Source organism: Anneissia japonica, unplaced genomic scaffold (assembly GCF_011630105.1).
Source record: "Anneissia japonica isolate Jap-2015-1 unplaced genomic scaffold, ASM1163010v1 scaffold6417_len956965_cov193, whole genome shotgun sequence".
NCBI classification, from domain to species: domain Eukaryota; kingdom Metazoa; phylum Echinodermata; class Crinoidea; order Comatulida; family Comatulidae; genus Anneissia; species Anneissia japonica.
The window spans coordinates 734,409-759,421 of record NW_022713977.1 but is presented as its reverse complement, the minus strand read 5'-3'; the positions used below and the strand labels follow the sequence as shown (position 1 = coordinate 759,421).

Here is a 25,013-nt window from a genome sequence, read left to right as displayed (position 1 = left end):
GTTTCTTACTGCGGTTATATGACTATTACTTTAATTTTTGTATAATCCTTTTGATTCAAAACATGAAAGTGCCATGTAATTCTACTTTACTTTGAATATTGAATGCAAGCAAAAATGTCTGTAAAAAAAATATGTGGTAAAAATAATTTCTGACTATGATATCAGGGTATCACAAATCATTTCTTGAGCTGGAGGATAACATACCAGACATAGAGCAAATCTGGCGAGCACAGAATTGGAATTCCTAATTAGCTGAGACCATGTGATATCAAGTCAAGCACATTATTCATTATACGTCTCCAACCATGCTCCAAAGATTATTACCGGCTCAATATCTCAATATTGGTTGTCAACGGCGCGCGCGTACATTTTTTATACGTAGGTATATATTACGAAAATGAGCCGAGGATGTACTTCAGGATACCCAGCTATGGATGTTTCATTTCAAACGGCATGATTGTCGCGAGCCAATATTTAATTATTATTTAGAAATACAATTTGATTAACACAATGGGATAAATTTAATTATAAAAAAAAATAAAAAATAAAAAAATTGCCAATATTGGCTATAGCCAGTGTGTGACCGGGACTTTGGCTTCTTGAGCCCGATCCATGAATTCTCACTTTCGGGGTGGTACAATCAACTAGGGATTTATAAACGGCGATAATAAATAGACCTAGGCCTAATGTGGGTTTGTGCCATTGTTGCTGTTTGGCTGGTCGAAGGGAAAAAGTTAAGTGGAATTCAAAGCTTGGTGCTCGGGGCATCAAATTGAACTCCCCATGAGGTTATCGCAACTGAATGATAAATCGTTTGATCTCAAAGTATATAATTCAGGTAACGCGTGACATTCTCGTTAAACGCGTCACACGCTCGTTAAACGCAAAATAATTGAACAGCTTCGATATCAAATAGCGTGTACTTTGGTTTTGAGATGTTTAAATTGAAACTTTATCACTGAGTTTTGACTTGTGCAGAATTAAAAAAACCACACAGTTTACATCAATTTGCATCAGACAAGCCTATTCAATACATTTCAACATAAGTTCAGATTCATCTTAAAACCACGAGTACCGTACAGTATCCAAACTCATCTTATTCGTCTCAAATAATACAAATTAATTAATACAGTTCTTATGAGAATTCGTGGAATACTTTAGCCCCTTATTTGTAGCAATGTTTTGTATTCGATTTCATATTAGAACCATTCTTTAATTTATGCACATGAAAAATAACATAAATGGTTGCATACTAAGGTATATGTACACAATAATTGCACAATATTAACAGGATAGCCTGATTCGAAGAATTGCAGCGACTTATATTAGCGAAGCTACACCTTCTGCACGAATACCAAACTTGTCATCTAGGCCGTGAACACGTAGCGATCAGATTCGCAAATTCCTGCGGATAGGTGACTTGGGTGCTGGATGTTTTCTGTAAACTCCCGGCCTAACATGGATCTGTGTCGTCTGCGGTATTGCGACTGGATTACAACAGCTGTCAGAACTGCTTGGAATAGTTGTTGTCTAACCCGATCAGGTCTTCGATCCAGAGTCTTGCCGAGCCCTAAGGCAAATAACAAAGAAATATCTTTTTAAAAATTGTTTATATTGACTGAGATGTACCGTACATTAAATCAAACTAATGCAACCTGACAAACGGCCGAATTGTACGGCAAAAGATACAATAAAAAATTAAAAAAACTAAATTAAAAAAAAACATTATACGATATACCTGAAGAAAAAAAATAACAAATTCCCTTTGTTGGTAAATCTGTGTAATTTTATTTAATTATTTATTATTCTAAACCATACTTTAGCGCGGTCTGCATAATAAAGGCGTGTTCCATATGCATGCATCATCTGCTGAGTTGCATAAACATACCGTGGCTTTTCTGTTGCCAGAAAGAAACACTACTAAATTCATTTTGTGTGTGTTCCCATTCCAGAAGAGGTTGTTCTCATAATGTAGCAGTCTGTATGAATGCTTTTCAGTCTTTGAATATTTTACCATCCATACATTAAGGTGAAAAGAAAAAAAAACAACAACAACCCATGGTTTAGGTCTACATTTAACCGTTAAAAACCAGTGTTTTAAAATATCAGGCCTATTAATATTGTGATAAATATAAACAGTGAGTCCCATTGGTTACAAATTAGATTCAACGTTCAAAAAGCCGAGATTGGATGTCAATCAAACTTAACAACTGACCAATCAGAACAGGGCCAAGAATACGCGCGCGTCTCACAAACACACGTGTTGTCCCACAAACGCACGGGGTCGCGTATGTATTTAACCATGTTTTTTGGAACCTTAGCAATTATTATTCAAGGCCGGGCCGGCCCTTAGCGGAATGGTCAACTGGAGAGAGGCTGATGAAACAAATGCCAGCTATGGGGTATTGTTCAAAAGGGAGAGTTAACATTGACATCAAATGGCAAACGGTAAAGACCGGGTCAGTGGAAAAAGAAACATGAACCAAACAGTTGTGTGAGACGAATCGAACATTCATTCAGCCCGCTGACACCGGAATGGCACTACATTCACAGTTAACATTGAACAAACAGCTATCCATCACGAATACAAACTGTAGCTAAAGGAACCGCCTGTATGACAAAATATTCAATATATTCATTACTAAGCAGGTGTTAACGACGTTTTTTTAAACGTCATCACACTTTACACCGTCTTTTTTAAATGCCACTATAACATTATCAATGTTGAACTTGGGTTGCTACGATACATTTCTTGCTTTGTACCGTAAGTCGTAAGATTAATATTTAATAGTCACGAAGAAAAGTCCCTCGCAACTGACGTTCAATGATTCTGTTTTCACAATCTAGAAAAAAAAATCGCCCTATACAAGTAATGGTCAAAAGAAACCACCAAATGCCAACAGAGTTAGATTACGAAGACGATTTAGATTTTATAAGCACAAAACGAAGAAGACCCATTCGTCAAAATTCAACCTAATCCAAATCGTAAACAAGGACAACATAGAATACACTGTCGTGACACAAGAGCGGAAACAGAGGATTGGAAAAGTATGCAAGTAGGATCGCTTTTAGGCGATAAGGAGGAAATTAACAAAAGCAACGAAACGTTTGGATTATGAGAAAGAATTTGGGAGGACACCCGACCCCCTTTCTTTTGGGTTCATCGATTCATTAAAAAAAAACACAAAAAAACAGTACAGATATGCAACTGCATCATTTTTTTTCTGTATAGACCTATACCGGTACACACATGATAGGCTTATGATTTACTGTAATAAGAATGAAAAAAAATTACCCGACTGTTTTCAAGTTTCAAGAGGGCATAAAACCTTGAATTTTGAAGCACTTAAAAGAGGGGTGTCATAAAACGAAGACCGAAGACCCCTATTTTTTCTATTTCATTTTGATGATAATACGCCAGGCTGTCACAAAATCAAAATTACGAAATTGTTTAAGAGTCATTAAAAGACACTTCAAAAGTCGGGAAAGCTCATTTCCCGCCATCTAGGACCCCACCCCCTTCCTTTATTTTTTTGGGGAAACATTCTGACCCCCACCCCCGTAAATATCAACCCAGATCCGCCCCTGATCTTATTATATATAAAGTAAACAGCCAGAGAGAAATGCCTCCCCTTGCTGATAGCCCTTCGTAGTCAGAGCAAAATATCAAATATATAGCCATATAAAATACATATATGATACAATGGTGGTGGTTTAGTGGCTATGCCGTTCACCTTGACAGGTCACAGGTTCGATTCCCGTCGGAGGTAATTTATCTCATAATTTATTTATAGAACAATATTCATTGAGGACTATTACTGTGCGATGGCAAACAACAAACAGGCATGAACATCTTTCGACGAAATGCAGTGCTGTTGATAATAATTTAAAGACGTAATAGTTTAAAGCTGGTAACCTCGATTATATGTTCCCCTTTCATTAAGATTTAATACTATATTCTACATAAGTTGGCGATAGTAGTTACACTATCTGTGAGGCAATTTTCGTTACTACATTAGCTGTTGAGCGTTCTACATTAGCTGGGGTTGATTTTCTTTTTACTACATAAGCTGTTGGTGTTTCTACATTAGCGGAGAGTTTTACTACACAAGCTGTGGAGTGTGCTACATTAACGGTTGTTACTACATAGCTGTTGTTTTCTACAACAGCAGTTGTAACACTGCCTGCCTCATGAACTAAAAGCCTTAAGGAATAGAATTCACTGTTCCTGTATCTAAAGGTTTTATACTTTTATACTACTATATATAAGAAAGTTATTACCTATCAATTAAAAATTGAAATAGGCCTAAGCTAAGAAATATGCCAAAATAAACGAAATGAATATTTCTGCGTTATTGAAATAAGTCAAAGCTTCCCGGGGAGGGCCCCCTCATTTAGGGACCACAGTGGAAATAAGTTGCTTTCTGTACTTTTCTGTGTTTTTATCCTTGAATGTTTTTACTTATAATTACTTCAGAATGAATAAATAAAGTTAAAAAAAAAATCAAATAGACCATAACATAATAATCCATCACTGCTCCGAAGTTCACATGCAGTGGTTTAACGTCATTTCTTCTCGTGGTTACTGAGACGTCAATAAAATGTATCGTCACTATCTCTCATCGCTGTTTATCCTATTGTGTTCAATTGTTTTTGTAGGCTAGCTATCATCCTCATTGTTCCATTGTACGTAACTTTATTACGCTGTACAGCTGCTTTAATCTGTCTAAACTTTAGTTTCCCTTTCTATTTCTGGCATAAACATCTCTATAGCAATTTTCATAGTATTAATTGTACAGTAATAGTAAACACAATCATCGCATTATATTTCCTGTTTATTTGCACCAGTGTTCTTTAGTCAATCGTATCAAAGTGATGCTATATTATTAACGCCACAGACAAAGAGTTCGCCTTCCGTTATCGAATGCAGTACTACTAACGATCTCTCTTTCGTCCTCATAACGTTTCCTGCTTCGTCCTATTGCTATATGACTATATAAACAGATTATTATCTGAGAATTACAGTAATATTGATCCCATGATGCTGATTAATCCTACGAGTGTCAAATTAAATCGAATATATTGACCTTTCTAGGAAGATCTAAAACTTAATAAATTGTCACAATACCGTGTTAAAAAAAACATGAAATTGTTCGTTGTGTGTGCCAACTTCAAGGAAAAACTGGGAATGTATTCCAATGTCACACTGAAATAATTTGTATTATATATACTTATTAATACTTCAAAAGCAACTCTTTAAAACAGTGAAACCATCCCGACGATGTGTTCGCAAGTGGAGGACGTGGCCTTGTGGTTTTCCCCATTCAAACAATGGACCAAACAATGGGGTTAAATCCCATTGTCCTAAATCGTTAATACATTAGTAACAAAAACCAAGGGTGTATTACTGATATTTAACTAAGGATTAAAAACCGGGTTTTTGCAATTAGTAATGGAATGTCGAGAACGAATGATACAATTGCTCTTAAGAAAAGACACTAAATAAAACATTGCATTACATCGACAGAAGATAAAGAAATAAATTAATATAGATACTGACCGTCTAAATCGGAATTCCAATCAAGTGTCTTAAAACTAACTCAGTTAGTCTGTGTGTGTTAAACACGTGGGGAAATTTTTCCTCCCAGAATGCTGTATTAAACATGTTTAATATTCTCAAGAGGACTTCACACCGTCTCCGACAATAACTCGGTTTCTGTATATTAACTTAATTTGGCCGGAATGCAATTCCGATAAATGGTTATATTTTGTAACACGATGACTATATACCTTTAATTTTATCACAAGGGAGTCTCCTTTTTAAATCCGTTGACAGTACATGGACCCTCAAAGCTCATCCTAATCGCTTGCTTGATCTCGATAGGAGAAAGGCTGGTAGATCCGTCAGATGATCCAGTTAAAGATGCCCCGTGAGTAGGCGAGGAGTGGTTCGAATCAAATCCATTTGATGTGGCGATTCCATTAGCGAATATACTCTTTGGTTTCTGCAAAGGGGGTGTCGACTGAAGGTTTAACTTATTTTGAGACGCATTCTTCACCGAATAGTTTGGATTGGTTCGTATTCTGCAGCGACGTCCACGTATGCTGGATTCTGGGGAGCTAGGTGAACCATTTAGCACTCTTGAGCCATTCACCTGATTGAAAGATGCCGGAAGTGACGCCTTACGTTGCATTGGTGGAAGATCTTGATAATCAAGCGAGTCTAAATACTGATGAAATTGGTTCCGAGAGTGCACATGTAGATTGTGCTGAGGACTTGGAGACTGGTGTCTCTGATGACAATGTGATTGGTGCTGGATAGCTCCATGTTGCTGTTGGTGGTGGGGATGATGCTGATGTCGAATATGCTGTTGGTTAAGTTGTAGATGAGACATGTCTTCTTCGACTTGCCTCACCGTTGACAAAGACCTCTGTTGAGTAATTCTTTCACAGTTATTAGAAGTAACTGGAGAAGACCTACTACGGGCATGACATCTTTCGGACAGGTGCTGTTGATGTGAATAGGAATGCTGGTGTTGTTTTGCAAAAACTTGGGAGATACCACTGGGTTTCATTGCCTGCTCAGCTGCCGCAAGCTCAGCGTGTAGAGGGAAGCCCTCGGCTATCATTAGGGCCTGTGCCATTGCTGACCCTTCCCGGACTACGGGTTTCTGGGGTGCACTATTCCTTCTTAAAGATGACGTTGCCATAACATGTTGTGGCAAACTTTTAATACCTTCTAATGGCTGAAGCTGAGGATGTTGTGTAACAGAGGTTGATTGCTTTTTAACATTAGAGTTACTATTTTGACGAGCGTGGCTGTTGTCTCGTAGAGATGGAGCTGATAATTGCCGTGGCAGATGTCGTCTGTTTGGTTTAGGAGATGGTTCCATAGTCTGATGTTTCTGCCTCTGCATTTGTTGTTCATACTGTTTTTGTTGTTGTTTTTGTTGTTGCTGCAGTATTTTTTGTTGATGCTGCTGTTGTTGTTTGTACTGACGTGGTGATCCAAAACTTTCCCTTCTTGGTGATTCGTTCTGAAAGGGGACAGAATTTAGTGACTGGAGAGACTGGACAGGTGCAGAAGTCTGAAGTGTGGGTTGGTTCGGCGATGGGGATCGCCTACGTGCTTTCGATGAGCTTTGTTGACTTTTCTTTCCTCCTTTATGTGGCATGCTGCCATAGCCAGTATAATGCGAACCGACTGAAGATATATTTTCTGGAATTGTTTGGAAGGAGGCTGCAGACGACACTTTAGAAGATGTATTTGGTGACTTGCATCGATCATTTATGTCTTGAACATCAAACTGATCAGGTGAAGAATGTTCATGAATTTGTTCTGTAAACAAATCTCCATACCCACTTGACGGAACATGTCCAGATGATCGGTTCGTGGAAGAAGTAGATGTAAGATTTGAAGAAGACTTTGTATTTGATGAATGAGTTAATGATTGCTTTTTATCAAAAGTAGAGTCGGGCGAGTCCGATGGTGTACTGCCTTCCTGTAAGCCATTTGAGAGTTGCCCTGTTGACTGCCTTTGGTCATTTGAAGACACTGATCCTCCACTTCTACTAGAGTGACTTCCACGGGGACTGTCTATAATAGGAACACCATAGTCTACTAAAAGCTTAATAACACTCTGATGCTCGCCTTTGACAGCAACACGCATTGCCGTACGCCCATGTTCATCAGCATGGTTAGGATCAGCACCATGTTTTAACAAAGCATCGACAACATCCATATGTCCCTCTTGGGCACTGATACACAGGGCTGTTGCCCCTTGATTGCACGTTTGATTTATATTAGCTCCATATTTCATCAATAATTGAACAACCTCTACATTTCCCTGCCAAGCAGCAGATTGAAGAGGTGTGCGCTTCTCATTGTCCATTGCATTAGGATTTGCTTGGTGTGTGAGCAGTAACGATACCATCTCGCTATGTCCCTGCCACGATGCAACATGCAAAGGGCTGCGTCCTTCAAGGTCGGGATGATCCACACCAGCTCCATTCTGAAGCAAAACATTTGCCATAGAGATTTTATTATCTAAAGAAAGCATGTAGACAGTAGTTCTTCCTTCTCCGTCTTTGTAATTAATATTAGAGCATTCATGAATCAAGAATTCAACTACTTCCTTATGTCCTTCCATTGCTGCAGAGCGAAGTGCACTACGACCGTCATGCCCAGTAATATCGGGGTCAGCGCCACTTTGAATTAGACTCACAACCACGGGTAGATGACCTTGTTCAGCAGCAAGGATTAACGGAGTCCGACCATCGCGATCAGTAGTATCAATATGAACCTGAGCACCTTCTTGAAGGAAAATCTCGATAACGTCCTTATTGCCTTCGAATGCAGCCATGTGCAGAGGAGTCCAACCTGCATGATCCCGATGCATTTCATCTAGGCCTCTTTCCAAAAGCATTTTTACGATATCGGCGTTTCCCTGGGCCGCCGCAATTGAGAGAACAGTTCTTCCATCATTGTCCATTGTATCAACTGCTGTTCCCCATTTTAATAACGTTCTGACTATTTCAACATGCCCCATGGAAGCTGAAGCTATCAAAGGTGTCCGGTTGTTTTCATCACAGTGATCAATGTCCGCACCTCCTTCTAATAACATTTCAACGACTTCATAATAACCTTCATAAGCTGAGACTAGCAATGGAGTTAACCCATCATGGTCACAATGGTCTACCTGTGCATTGCGCTGTATCAATAATTTTACAACCTCTGCATGACCTTCAGTAGAAGGAACACACAAGGCGGCGACGGTCAATGCAGTACGTCCATCTCGGTCCTGGTGGTTTATTTCAGCCCCATGATCTAGCAGATGCTCAACAATCTTACTATGACCCATGTAAGCAGCAGCGATCAGGGCTGTACGCCCTTCATTATCCACTTGGTTAACATTAGCATTATGTTCAAGTAGTTTCAAAACAATGTCTTCATGACCTCCCCATGCTGCAGCTCTTAGGGCTGTTCGCTTGTCAGCATCACAACTATCAACATTGGCACCAGCAGCAAGTAATGCAGTTACGACATCTGTATGCCCAGCCCATGCAGCTGATCGTAGAGGCGTCCACCCTTCGTGGTCTGTGTGATCAAGGTTTCCTTTATGCTTGATAAGTACGTCTACAATGTCCGAATGACCTTGACGTGATGCCAAACTAATTGCAGTTTGCCCAGTCTTGTCGGCAACATCAACGTCTGCACCACGATTCATAAGAACTTTCACAACATCCACGTTGCCAATAAATGCTGCATTAGAAAGTAAAGAGCGACCATTGTCGTCTACTTGATTAACAGACGCACCACCATCCAAAAGGTCATTTACAGACTCTGTCCTCTGCAAAGCATTCCTAAAAGTCACTGGATCGATCTCTCTACCAACCACTTTAGCACCAGCTTTGATTAACAGTTCGTTGACGGGATCAGTGTTTTTGGATGCCGTTACAATGCATTCCTCAACTGGAGCACCAGATTGCAACAGCCACAATGCAAGTTGAGAGTTGTCCATTGGAGGAGCAAGATTCGCTTTTAGCATATGTTCTGCGAATTCATACACCTGGGATGCATTTAATTCTTTGGCAATTCCACTGTACCTCAATGCTAGCATAGCATTTCCATCTGCACAACTACACAAATATTTCTGAGTGCAATGTTTTACGTCGACCAACCACTCAGTGAAACTATGATGAAATAACAAGATGTGTTCACCTCGAGTTCGTATTAAAATCCTCGACATGGTGCGTATTCGCTGGTTAAATTCCACAAAGGTCATGGCCATATTTCGGGTTCGAACGCACAAGAACAATTCCGCCTCACTTAGAGGGCGCTTGGCAACAAGCAAAACGTTCAAAATTGGTTGTATTTTAGCAAATTGCTTCCTAACAAAAAGTCTTTGACATAACCAAAGATATAGGCCATTTAATGTTCCAGGTATTTGAGAAATATCTGCCAAAGGAATAAAATCCTCACCAACACCATCCAAAACTTTTTCCAGGTACATTATACATCCATTGCTTTTAATATGCAGCTGGTTCAACATTTCTGCTGTCTCCCTGCTCAAATGATTGCGCAACGATTCTTCACGATCCAATCGACATAAAATATACTGCTGCACGTCTCGCACAACATGAGACTTGCGTAAGTCATCCAGACTCAGTTTTCGGAAACCTGTAAAAAGTCTTGTGACTGATTTACTCTGTCTGCGGGCACTACAGATGAGGTTTAACCAAGGTGGAAAGAATTCATGATGGTTTGACAAAAGTTCGGCGATATTTCGACTACCAGACTTTTCTTCTTCGTTTTTTGTGAATCCTTCATCCACAGAATCAACAAGTATAAAACAACTTCTTTGGGGTGGATTAAGCGATCTGAGTGGTAGTAAAATTCCATGTTTAAAAGCATCATCTGGGTTGTGTTCACACGCAGAAGGTTCAAGCACAGCCTGGATACTTGGATCTCGTACTTTTTCGTCAAAACCATGAATTGCTGTAGATCTTGAAATCTGATTCACTAATCCTCGAATGAATTTTCCCACAGAGAGAGTCTCCACATCGTGTGATTGACAGAAATGATAAGCTACAACTCTCCTACTCAAGTTTCTCTGTTTTCCATGGCTAGCTGTTGGCCAGACCATCTCGGCACAGAACGCCGTCTTGCCACTGCCTGGTCCACCAACAATTAATGTACCACATGTTTTAGCGTTCTGTCGATTCTCTAAACTATGTAATAATTTCTGAAAAGCCCATTCCCGACAGTAGAAGCGCTTTCCTTGCAGCATACAGTGAGTCATTTTTGTAGGGTAACCATGCAGGCAGCTAGTAGATCGCTAGTGGTAAGCATACAGATGGTGTATGTCCTCTCACATTCGTTGACAGCCAGTCAGTACCTGTGTAAAGATGAATAAAGGAATGAGTCAGTGGTATTATTTGGTTCGATTTGCAGAGAGAAAACTCTCTTGTTTCAGATGCAAATTGAATGAAGAGTGCAGCGAGCATTCACCGCAGAAATACAATGGAAGTAATGTACTGTAAATCGGTAAGCGAGGCACAGTGGTTGACCCATTCATTCTGTTGCAGTTACGAGACGGCTAGGATTTACCATACTGTGTCGGATACACTAAAGCTGCAACACCTCAGACGTGAAGGATAATACAAATCGTGTCAAAGCCGTTGCTGTTATTAGTGTTGATGAGAATTTCCCACAGTGTCGTATATAAATGTCTGAGCAGGAGCTATAAGCAAGGCAATAAGCCATCTCGTAATTAGCGCAGTGTCGAAGGTCAAGATATATAAACAATCATGTTCGCGCACAGAATGAATATTATGCACTAACTACATGCATGGTCACTTGGCTATGCTATATTATTAGTTTAGCTCCCCTGACCTTCGACAAACATGCGCAGTTTAAACTATCAGACAGCTTATGAGGATACGGTGATCCAACAGACACTGTAGGATGCTGTAATGAATTAAATGGTACTTAAACTACCACCTCCCACTAATGCATAAGCTCTTTTTGCGTTAATTTTTCAAGTTATTGATTTCAAAATTAAGGGCTTGTTGAAAGAGACCAATTGATGCGGACTTAATTTGAAACAAAATCAACAGAGGCTGTTTAAGGCCGATGAGTGCCTTGTCATATCTATCATGCCCACACATTCGATCACCTTTCAATTTGTGTTTGTTAGCCTATTTGTTAAGAATGAAAACTGAACTCTAGTTTGGTTCTTGTCAATACCGGTACTCAATTACATTTTAAGATAGGGAATTAAGTCTCGTGACAAGAAACAGTCACTTCCCTATCAAATAAATAAATAAATACCTCATGGTTTCGTTTATTAATTTTTTTATGTTCTGTAATAACGTAACTAGAAATATAGATCGTGAACGTGGGCCTACCCTCAAGAAACATCGCTGCAGGCCTTGAAATCTGGGGTAAAGATGCAGTTTGGTGGTAAGGAGCCCACCTTCTAATTACTAAACACTGGGTTCAATTCTTGCATAGGTCTATTTGTTTCTCTCCAATGAATTTCAGTTTCCTGAATGCCACGGAAGGACCCCTTTAAGTCAACACTGCTTTTAGTGCTACCCCAGTGAAATATTGTTGAATAAATAAAAATATATTAGGCTATTTTCATTCTATTCAAACGTTTATCTAGAAGTGCGGTATAAAAACAGTCTCAGGTATCAAAAAAGAAATCGTAGACTATACAAATAAAAATTTTTAAAAAAAAGCGCCTAGAGAAGATTTGTATTATAAAAGGCGGTATATAAATACGAATCCATTGTTACCATAAACACTGAGAGAATGTCATTCAAATAATATACTTCATTTAAGTACGACTGTATACTACAGCAATAGGACCATGTGCATACACAAATTTAAGAAATAGTTTAGTTAAAAAATACCGTAGCAATTTACGAAAGACATTCAGTTCTATGAAGCAAACTCTCTCTCTCGATCAACACAATCCATGTACTGTAGTTCTATTATCATCGATTAATTTATCTACCAATGCGCACTGAAGCGTGACTACAGTTGTCAATATACATCAGCAATCAAACCCTATCATATCTGCATTTTATTCTACTTCATCATAACCTTATGATATCATATATCGATACTTGCTTCACTCACGTGGTATAGATCAAGTGATATAGAAGCGTGTCAGAGATGATGACAGAGATACGGCGCCATAACTGACCAATTATAATACTTGTACCATACGGTAGATATACAGAACTTTACAGAGATGCGAGTGAGGCTTTCTGATGGGATATGCATCCACAAGATGATGTATAGTTGTGAGCGATGATATATTAAGCTACACGGCGTGGGTGATTTGGAAGCTTTAGGCATACGATACATGCTGCAAAAGCACATCAATTCAAAAATATTATTGAACAAGCTCGACGGTAGTAATACATTAGCCAAATGGCAATTCTCTTTTCAGAATAACACCATGTCTAGGGATTCCGGATTCAAGTAGTTTAATTCTCATTCCAAATATATTGCACAGGATATTTTTTCAACCTGACTATAGTATCTATGAATCCATATTCATCAAGTAGTTACGACAATAAATTTACCTGAACTAAAACGTAAGTTAAATTTCGTAGACACTGTTATTTCCGATAAAAATGCCATGGGATTGGTTTCTTTCTATTTAACAAGACCTTCGGTGGTTTCCAATGCATTAATTTTAGCCAGTTCATTTTGAGACATTTCAGTATACAACGAATTTCAGTGATCATGGACGGCGGACAATCTTATTAATTAACGGTTCACTGTACACACAGTCTCTACCTGGAGCCAAATTAGTTCAAAGTAACGATCTACAATACATCTGCAGTGTTGTAATTAATGTATTAATAATTCACACAATAAAATTATATTAAATATCTTTTAGTAATATAAGTGTACATGATACAGTAGTTAATGTATGCCTAGCTACATTTGGCTCTATACATCTTTTTTCAGTCCAACATGCCCAATATCAGGGAACAGTGAAATTCCTGCTAATATTATCCTCTTCTTATGAAGGCGATAGCTTAGACCAATTAATACAAAATATTAATATATATTGAACCTTTGACCTGAGAATTTTTCACATTGCTAATCTCGCATTCGTCTCGTCAGGGAGAGTGATTGGTTCACAACTAATCGACCAATTATAAATTTGGATGTAAAAAAAAACGCACATTATTATATACGGTACACATTATTAACCTATTAATAATGAACACTCAGCGGACATTAACAAGGCTGACACAGGCGATTTGATGACAAGAATATTTATATTGATGACATGTACCGTACACCATACAACACACATTTAACAAAGGTCATGGTTAGAAAGTTGGGGAGGGGTAAAGTAGGTAACAATTACACGCCTACATTAAATATACACACAATTATGTTAGGCATACAAATTATTTTGAAGCAAATTTTATTTTCAGCACTTCGAGTCTCGGACACTAGAGGGCGAAATTTATTCGTGTGATATATAATGGAAGGTTATATCATGGAGGAAATATTATTTTCTCCATGGTTATATGAATATTTTAATTTCGCGCACGAACACATCATGCTGTATCGACCTATCCTCTAATGAATAATGGTTATACTATTATTTGTATTATTAGGAAGTATAATCTAATTTCTACACAACACTAATTTAACAATATGGTTGATATACGATGATGCTCTCAAATTGCCTAAAACACTTGTCATACAGCCTGATTAACAAGATGATAGTCTGGATCGGGCTTTGGTTTTATGCGATCACAACCTGAGCGTTATTGTATCAAACAAGATCGCAGTCTAACTAGGATACTATAGCATATGTTTTAGTTAGGGTATATTCTGGGTAGCTGGGACAAAAGGTGATCATCGCCAGACCACCAATGTGACTACTGCAGTAAACAGTACTAGGATTTTCGGTATCAACAAACGAACAACAGTCAACAAACATTACAATCACAATATTTACCGGAAGTCGGAAAACATTTTCAAAACCGGTCATTACGTAGTGTCTGCTTGACGATGATAGAGAATCCAAAGGAGGAATGAAGATTCTAGATAGGATAACCAAGCTTCATATATCCACGATCCAATTCGACACTCCTTTGGTTAGTTAGGTGCAAGTTATTCTTACTGTTAACCAAGTAAGCAGACATGGTATGCAGTCTAGTTATGTATGTCAATACAAAACGTAATCATCAGCCTAGGTCAGGCACGGATTAGGCCATCAATACAGTGACATGATAATACAAACACCGCGGGGGACGAGTCCATTGGCTCACAGATTCGCTCATTTTACAATGCAGGAAAAGAGAATATTGCGATGCTAACACGTCATGTCATCCAAAACGCCAATATGAAATTATATATTCCATAAGTACTGTCCTCAAAACATACTGTGCGCCTACTCCGTCAGAATATTGTCAATTTCAACTGCCTGTACGTCGCGCATTCAGAGATGGGTGGAACTGAAATGACGTCACCAATTAAATCCCCATTAGAAAAATTGGACAGTGTTTCATAGAGAAACGTTTTCCTCGCTGCGTATCAAATTCATCGGATCAAGTTTAACTAAAGATTTCAGATTTCAAGATTTTGCTCATTTCGATGCATAAAATCATTTTTTGAAATTATTTTTAATATACATACTGGTACATACAAATTGGCCTACGTAGGCCTATTCCTGGTTTTGGTTGAATATTCGCTGTATCTTTATCAATGCATAATTGGATCATGATTGGATCGACTCAATTCCCAACATATTAAATTATGAAGTATTACCGGTACGTCACTGTTTGTTTATACTGTATACAGTATATATATACATTGTTCTCATTCTATAATAAAATACACACCAACTGGCCGCAAACCGTTTCGTATTTGCGCATGCGTGCATTCCACGAAGTATATTGCTGCCATATTCATTTATATAGGCCCTATGTGGTTTATTATAATATTCAGCACGAGTTCAATGTGGTTGATTGGTGTCCAGTATGCCTACAGAAACGGTAACCAGAGACTCACGCAGAGCAAGTCTTTCACCGTAATGCATTCCTTCGCGTGCCCTTCAAGCGCATGATTGCCCAATCACAGATAGTGGCCCCATCATCAATCAAGATAGAGCCTCCTTAACGTTCGCTATGGTACAGACATTCCACCATTTTAACTTAGTTATTGTTAAAGAAAAACCAATAGTTTTGCATACAAATATCGCTATCATAATTTTTATAGCAGAATGAAAATGCATATCAATACACTTTACTCAATTGAAAAAAAAAAAAATTAATAAAAATAATGAACAAAAGAAATCGGCAAAGCAATAGTCCTATAACCGGTACTTTAATGGACCCTCCAACTGAGGCCTGATCACTTGGTAATTGTTGCTAAGGTCCTCCAAAATGACAGCGTAAATGTATGCGCCTGTGGGAAGTGCGCGTGTACCTGGCCCTTTTCTGATTGACCGATCCAATGAAGGTTCTTTAGCGCACGATTTGAAAAAAAGAAAATTTATTGGGAATAGAATAATATTATACAAAAATATTGAGATAAAGCATATTTGGTGAAAAATATTTGTATTTATAAACGTCACAGTGTTTGCATATGGTACAAAATAATTATACATGGGAAGGTAGATGTTTTCTCAAAACATTGAAATGCGTAAATTATTGCAAGTTGAATGGAATAGATTATCAAATATTCGCTGATATCTTCATCATAATGCCTGAATGGTCGCACCACTGAACCTAATGCTAACACCTCCTGCATGATTAGACAACTTTCACAATTCCAAGTGTTAATTAACTGTGAGTATATTAACTTATAAACACTTACAGGAATGTCGAATCGCTTTCTAAAAGTGTAAAAACTTCATTGGTAAATGTTATAAATATAAGGATACAGAATTACAAATCGGAACATTCTCAAAATCCTTATATAAACATTCAACTTCATTTACGATTGTTTACGAACTTAAGACCGTGTAGAGCCTATATTCTTAACAAAAAAACTATTCATAACAAAGTACCGTATCGTTCCAGGGATGAGAGCCGCTTCCTTTTAATATCTGCACTGGAGACAATACAGAAAAAAAATTGTAGCTCCATTATCGCAGTTATTGACGTCCAAGATATTTTTTATTTAACATGCATTTATGTTTAAAATGTAATTTCCAGAGGCTTCTATTCATTATTGGTTGTGATGCAGCGCGTACACACGTTCGCGCACTCACTGACCAATGAATGGAAGGTACAGTACTGTACTTCAATCTAGCACAACATGACGTTAACTCGTGTAGGCCTATATGCTATTTCTTTAATTTAGGTCTATACAAGTACAGTATCTATTTATTTATTAACCTTATTTTGAGTTGGCCACACTTACAGAACATGTCTGATGGTCAGGGGTCTACAGTATTCTTGATATGAATGATCAGATAGATCAAAATGTTGAATTTCAAAATTTTTGTCACTTTTCGGAATTATTGTCTTTGTTTTAGACAAATACAATTACAAGAACTTTACTTAGGGCGTTTATGTTAAATTAACTGTACAATTGAGAATTTTATCCTTATTATATCGGTACTACTAAAAGTGCATTCTTATAATATGAGGTTCTAAAAAACCAATATAATGATAGACAGGAGATCATGCTGCTAATTGGGTTTCGTGGGTTGATAATCGAGTCCATTATGTCTCCATTTAATCCATGGTTTCCCTATGATCAGACGGAACCGACAGTTATCCCTAGCGAAGGTCGTCACTCATGAAACGGATTTCAAATGAGTTAAGTCGAGGGTTTAAAAAAACATACAAAGGGAATTAGTTTTATGAATTAATACCCGAATGAAGCATGTTTGGTATTCGGTATGTCTGGTATCGCTTGACCCTTACATAACCTAAGTATTAAATGTGATTTTTTTTTTAGGTTTTTAAAACATAAATTATGATGTGCAATGTACCGTAATATCGTCGGTTCAATTTTTGTTTTAAATATTTTTAGGATCATAATATTATAGACATTATTACATTCTTTCTCCATGTGACCATAGACATTGCTCAACATAGTACCGTTCCCCCAGAAGACTACAGTTTCAATGAAGAAACCCCCGCCCCCACCCCGACCACTGACACCAATTCAATACAAAATGTTGCTGGGTGATATTTGGCGCTTCTATCCGAAACTATCAACCGATCAATAAATAGGCCTACAGTAGGCATGTCAAGACTTGTCAGCACAACCTACAGTACTACCAGTCCTGATAACACACTGTTGAAACAATTACACTACTGTACTGTATTGACTACCTGTAGCTGTCACCTAACTAAGTCGCTTACGGTGGTACGTTACCATCATTATCGACATAAAATCAATAAAAATAAACCATTATATATTTATTATAATATATATGTTAGTTTTAATTTAAGTTATTTGTCATGATTGACGCACCTCTTGATGAATAAAAAAACAGAGCTACCGGTATGTTTAGTAAACATTATCCGTTATTTTTATTACAGGGCTACCGGTAAGTAATAAAGTTATAATATAGGCCTAACAATGTTGATTTTATAAATAAAATAGGACTAGGCTACTAAATTGTATTTCTAATTCGTGATACAGCTTTATAAACAGAACAGGACCATTGATGATACAAGTTAACAAACTTATAGGCCTACAAAGTAAATTCATACAATACATACCTGTTGCTACGACCTGTTGATAAAAGCAGTGAGCGTGCTTAAAAAATAACGTGTCTGGAATGCCGGGTTTGGGCTACTATCAACATCCACAATTGGTGCCAAAATCGTAACTTCCTAAACTAAACACCTCAATAAAATTGTGAACTCGTCCGAAAACCCACCTTGGTAGGACGTCCAATTATATAAACAAGAACCCCCGACAAAACAAAGTTTCCCCTGTCGTGGCGTGTTGTCCTACCGTCCTACTTAGCGTGGAAAACTACCTGTCGTGCGCGTCGTTTTCATCGTTTAGAATACTTTACGATTACCTATTACATCAGATACTGGAAACAACTTTAAACCGTTTATCAAGAACTTCCACTGCGTCATCGATTCGTGTTTGATAATAGCTTTCATCAAACAACACTTATTTAAAGTAAGATTGTAAAGCAACGGTTATACAAAGGCAAAGTTGAACCATTCATGGGACACCGGATGTGGTGCGTCTGTGGTGATATACTACACTGTGGTGATAATACGGATCGCTTGCAATTTCCTTATTTCACACTTTTAATCCCACGTAACACCGTTTGAGTTTGAAAAGAACTACGATACTAATTCCGTCAAATTTGGTATACTTCCAAACGGCGAGAAAAACATTTAAGGAATGCACTGAATTGCCGGAAATAATAAAACAAATAAAAGAGAAAGTTATTAAATTATTCTGTATACAGTATATTGACAATCTTACTTTGGAGACACACATACTAGGGGATCTTTGGGGAGAGAACACCATCAATTTTTACTAACAACACTAAAAACCTTACCGCAATAAACGCGGAGGTATAAAAACAAACGTGGGATCGAATCAGACCCAAGAGAAATGCTTTTATCAGAACTCGATTGTAAAAATGAATTCTATTATATAATAGATCGAATCTTTTGCCGTGGAACTCAAAACATATGAAATATATGAAATGCATTTACAGTACTAAAGACTTAAGTAGTATGAAATAAGAACTGGCAATGCTGTGTTTGACCCTATGGCTTGACCGTGTCAGGGGACAGACAGCAGTCAATGTTAATTGAAAAGTAAATAGGCCTAAGTTGTGACGTAGCGTAACGACCATGCATCTACCTTGACAATATTGCGTCACATCATCTAATGGTCACAAATGTGTGTTGCCAACTACTGTACACAAGTACGAACTGTATGGATTCGGAAAAAAACCCCCAAAAAACAAAAAACAAAAATCCCCCCAAGGGTATTTCCATGGAAGAACACAGGCCTACTGGATTTAAGACTCTATTTGACTGAAGCACAAGAATAAAGTCTTATATTTATATATTTAGACCCGAAAATAGTTCCGAACACAACCAGAGTAATTGTAGACCTACTTAATTTTGGTTCAGTTCAGAAAATATCACGCATGAATTACAAACTATTTGTAGGCCTACGATACACTTGTATAAAATAAACATAAATGAATCACAACTTGAATTTTAACATGGTACACCATGGAGCTATAAAACGTTATCCCCATGAGTACACAAATTTCAACAGCCAGTACATTCAACCCTCGGTCCGCCCATGGGGATCAAACCCAATGTCTACCCCAATGATTAAGCGCTTCAAATTTAGCAACATAATGTTGGATCTGGATGCCAAAAATGAAAATGGTGGTCTATCCATTCGGACGAACGTTAGCCCACATGAGTCGGTAGTAGAATGCGGAATGCAACGTTTCGCACGGCTTCGCTCTCCATTTGCTACAATAAAACCCATAGAAAAACCACGATATATGCTCAATTAAATAGTACAATAACGAGAGTCATGAGAATATTCTCTGTAAGAACACAATAGATAAAGAAGAGTAACCGTGCCCTTTGAATACAGTTAAGTTCGTCACGTGCCTATTGTGAGTACCTTTCCTCAGTAATCTCCTATCTTTCCACAGCACTAAGTTATTTTTTGACGATTCTGTGAAACAAATAATCCAAAATTCCACTACGATTAACACGGATTTGCACTGGTGCCAACTGTGTACCGATACCTTGGAAGAGGTTGTAATTCTTAGATTCTTCTACAATACAATTGTTATCATTGTTAAACGTTTATCGCAATTGCGTTATTAAGGAACACGGGTCAAGTCAGTTTTTAACTTTTATTAATACTGTGATAACAAAATAAACCACTTCCTTCTCGGCTATCATGTTTCTGAAAATCTCCGACGATAATCTATCCATTCGTTGGGTAAAAAATAAGGTAGCAATATTTATACCTACTCTATAATTAGAAGCGAAATATTAAAGACCTATAAAAAAGACCTTTAAGACTTAGAAAATTAGATCAATTAATATATTCAATTAATTCATCAATGTAGTCCTACATACAATGACAATGAGGTGTGACTATTTCAAGATCACACACTTTTTAATCATGATTTGTAATTTGTGTGCCTTTGGCTATTACGGTGATCGTTTATGCCTGCAGTACCGTATCAAATACAGTATGGTGTAATGAGCATTATTATAGATAACATCTGTATCACTATATTGTATAATCGCCATATGACAACAGTTTCAGTTTCCGGATATAGGCCTACAGTAAATTACAACTGTTGAAACCGTCTAAAAATAGCACAGTTCGTATTTTCTCGTCATTCGTTGCAAATGTATTTCTAGGCTCCGTCAATCAACAAGGACCGACTTACTTCCGATATGTATTTGTCGTAACGTTGGTCGTAATTGTATCGATGAGATGTGCTGTTGCTAGCCAAAGCACGTCTTGTTTTGTCATCATTAGAAGGGATTAAAATAAAGTTATCGCGGCAATGTGTATCAGAATACAATACGTTTATAAACACTAAACAGATCGCAAAGTTGATTTGATTAAAATTAGACCAAAGTATTATGATCGTGTATATTGTTCAGACGATTTTACGTCAATCTGAGGCGTTGATTGGTGGAACTGGCTCTTGAACCTAACCTTAAACTTGGGTCTTGCACTACGGTGTGTCGAAATACAGTAATATCCATAGTCAAATATTATTCCTTCTACGTACTTGTCGTTCCGGTAACCAAAATACCGGAGAATTCGACATTTCTCAGATGGTACCTGCCTTAGCACTATTCTCATACAACCGCGACAACAACTGGCAACTAGGCAACCCGCAAATTAATGACCTAACTTAACTTAATAAGAACATACAAATAAAAAAATAAATAAAAATTGCGGGCATAGAGGAACGTCTGAACCATGATCTATAATAGTCTTCATGATAGAAAAAATCTGAGACCAGTGAATGCTAGGACACTGTCACTGTACTTTGTTCGTACCGAAAGAGTAAACAAAATTGTAATGTATACTATACCTTAGTTTCCCATATATTATTCAACAAAGATATTTATTCACCGGATGAAAAACACGTATTTCCGCTTAATTTAAACAATTACTTCGTCAAAACCTTCAGTCAACGGTAACTTTAACTATTATAATGTTCCGAAATGGAAATTACGGGTGCTGTAATAATAACTACATACAGTGTCAGCACGTTCTAAATTGACAAATGTGAAAGTCGCGTGGACGATATCGGGCCAAGTACAAGCAACACGTGGTATATGACAATCCGTTCACTGATTATACTTGAATATGTTTTAGCTGTTAACGTGTTACATGACCGGAAGTTTTGACGCTTTTGAGGCGTTCCGTCGGATCGTGTGCGCTTCCTTGTCACCAGCGTCAATTGATGTACAGGTTCAAGGTAGAACTTGAACATCAGTAATTCTCAAGTTTAACTGAACTACTGTACCGTACCGCTGTCTTGTCTTCACGCACCAATACGGCTGACCTCACACGAACTGTTACTGCCTTCAGTCTAGCGAATCAACATTGACGATCTTGAGAACCGAAATCCAGCAAAATGTAAAAATAGAAAAATGAACAGATAACAGTATAACTAACCTTGGCAATGAGCAGTACCGTGCTTACCTAAGGTTAACATCACCATATGAAAGTCTACCACAGAAAACGTAACTGAGAACGAGCGTACCGTTAATAAATCAGAGTTAATCCAGTTTTAATCGTTTGATGATCCACTAAATTTACTGTTTATTTGAAATGACGGTTGTGTACAGCACTTGGGATGGGGGAGGGGGGAGGGAAGAGGATTACGCAATGACTGGAGTATCTTTGAATAGGCTAGATAATAACTCATAAGTGTTTATTACAAAGGACCCATATTTTGTCAGTTGTTAAAAACAACCATTGCAAAACATAAAGTGTAAAAATAACAATGTGTCAATATTATAACAAGTGAAGCCGCGTCAACAGGTATCCGGGGCAAAGGACCACCCGTCGGAAAGATTGTTTTGTCGGAGAACACTGCTTAAAGAACTAGTCTGCCAGAGAGTGCCTTTTCCGAACATCTAGAGATGCATCCATGGATCCTCATGGAGTCACGGCGACATAGAATATAAGATCCTCCTTGCAAAGGTTCCATTCTTGAAGATGATACTCGTTGATAGCGGAAGAGCTTTAATTAACTTCTAGTAAATTGACCTTACCGGAGCGTCAATCTTAATAACTGACCAATCAGAACAGTGCCCGGAATACACGCGTTTGCAGCAAGCACGCACGTTGCCCCACAAACGCATTGAAGAAGTTCAATTGTCAGTGCCTTGACCATGGTTAGCGTAAGAAGATGAAGATGATGATGATGATGATGGTCATGTGACTACATGCATCAATCACGTCAACGAATGTACATATAACCTCTGACCTCTAATTTTATTAATCTTGCTGAAATATATATATATCGACTTGGAAATGATTTCCACTCATACATCATTAATAGTAACACTCAATTATTAATGGACATTGTTGGATCTTCTACTTATGTAGATTTAAAGCAGTCGTTCTCTCTAATTAAACAATAGCTCGGTCGTTGAACTAAGATTTTCAATTTTCCCTGCAGGCATTTCCACGATCCGTCAAGGAGTGGCCAGATCTGAAGCATGCAGTACTTTGTTCATCTAATATTTACAATAAGTCATATTGTATGCATTTACATGAAGTTCAAAACCACAGGCCACAAAGGGGGCCATATATCACAATACATTGCTTCAAAGGACTTAAGGACAGCTCCATGGCTTAAGTTTGTTTAAAGTGTTAACAGAGAGACGTGATCGTTTAGTTGTGTGTTTTGACACTTGAGACGTTGTCTGCTGTTAATTGCTGCTGGTTCGTGCGCTTTCATAAAATTACCAACATGTATTCCATCAAATTGCATAGTAATTTTGGTAAAAAATAAATATTATAATAATACTACTGTCTATCGTAAAAGCATTTGTATATAAGACCAACTTTTAATGTACATATAGGTCTATCTAATACAAAATGTTTATAACGAAGTCTTATTAATTTGTTTGCTTGCATACATTGGAAACAATTGATTTTGGCATATATATAAACAGATGATGAAAATTAACTAGGCCTGGATACTGGGGGCCTACCCATTCATCCATCTTCCATCCATTAAATACAACCAATCATTATCTAGGCTTATGTGTACAGTACATCACAGGGGCGGATCCAGAGATGTACAAAAGGGGGGGGGGGCCGAAATTAGGGCCGATGGAGACAACAATGACCTAGGGGGTCCCCCGCGAAATTTTTGTGTTCTAGACGCCCGAAAATAACATTTGAGGCGTTGTGGGCTATCATTTTTTTCTTTTTCTTTCTTTTTTTCTTCTTTTTTTGACCTGAGTATGTATTATGACTGTCTCTTATACACATCTAGATGTGTATAAGAGACAGCCTAAATCCTCCCCTGCATCAAATCATCCTTCCATCTATCTATCTATCTATCTATCAATCAATGTCAATCAAGATTAATACACGCATTCATACAAATAGCACATCCATATTGTCCATTCATTCATCCACATGTAGACCTATTTATCAGTCAGCCACAACAATGTTGTAGGCATATTATTGTTGTATTATTTTTATTACTATACTACCATTTCGTGATTATTAATTGCGATTTACTGAAATCATTCAACCGCCATTTCCAGAAAGTGCAACCACCTTGAATTTGATTACAGTACAGTACAAGATTCTCTAGTGCTTCTTCTCAGCACAAGCCTGTTTACCATGCGCTTAATTAATAGGCAGATACAACATAATATCTGTATCTAATACGTTGATACATACCGTAGTTGATACAAGTCACGTGTCAATATTACGAAGCTGCATACACATTTTTATTGTTCACTTATTTCTGATTGATTGATTGATTGATTGATTGATTGATTGATTGATTGACTTTCTAACTACTGTATAGTAAACTAACATTTTGCCTAATTAACTACAGGCTTATATTACAAGTCATTATTAACCGTTCTGGTGAGTCACATCTCTTATTAGGCCAAATAAAATTAATTAGTTAGATTTGAAATTATTTTTTGGTGAGGGTATTTACTAATCTAGCTGCTATTTACTATCCTATGGTAAGCAGGCGGGTAAATAGTAAAAATAGTTTTTCTTAAAAAGTAAAATGAATCTTTGTAATGTATGCTTGACATCTTTCTTTTAGACATTATTTTTGTTGTCCATGGAAAAAATAAATGTTTTTTGAAAAATAGCAAATAGTAATTTTTTCCATGAGGCTCCAAAAGTTGATGAGGGCGGGGACATGAAACTAGCAATTAATTTTATATTATTATTATATATATATATACGGTACATATATATGTATATGTATATATATATACACATATACATATACATATATATATAT

At 37.5% G+C, this 25,013-nt stretch overlaps 1 protein-coding gene across 5 annotated transcripts in view; it reads right to left on the bottom strand.

Moving 5' to 3' along the window:
* Positions 1 to 6: 6 nt before the first annotated feature.
* The window catches only part of LOC117108832 (ankyrin repeat domain-containing protein 50-like), a 34,053-nt gene continuing 9,046 nt past the window's right edge, over positions 7 to 25,013 (bottom strand). For 2 of the 5 annotated variants that reach the window (XM_033250988.1, XM_033250990.1), the window contains exons 2-3: positions 5,791 to 10,898; positions 7 to 1,570 (exon numbers count right to left, since the gene is read on the bottom strand). In XM_033250988.1, the coding sequence (XP_033106879.1) occupies positions 5,802 to 10,802 (5,001 nt within the window). In that variant the 5' untranslated portion in view covers positions 10,803 to 10,898 and the 3' untranslated portion in view covers positions 7 to 1,570; positions 5,791 to 5,801. Of the gene's footprint in view, positions 1,571 to 5,790; positions 10,899 to 14,504; positions 14,954 to 18,231; positions 18,661 to 21,584; positions 22,227 to 25,013 lie in introns of those variants that run through there. The other 3 variants (XM_033250986.1, XM_033250985.1, XM_033250987.1) reach the window with 3 other exon arrangements.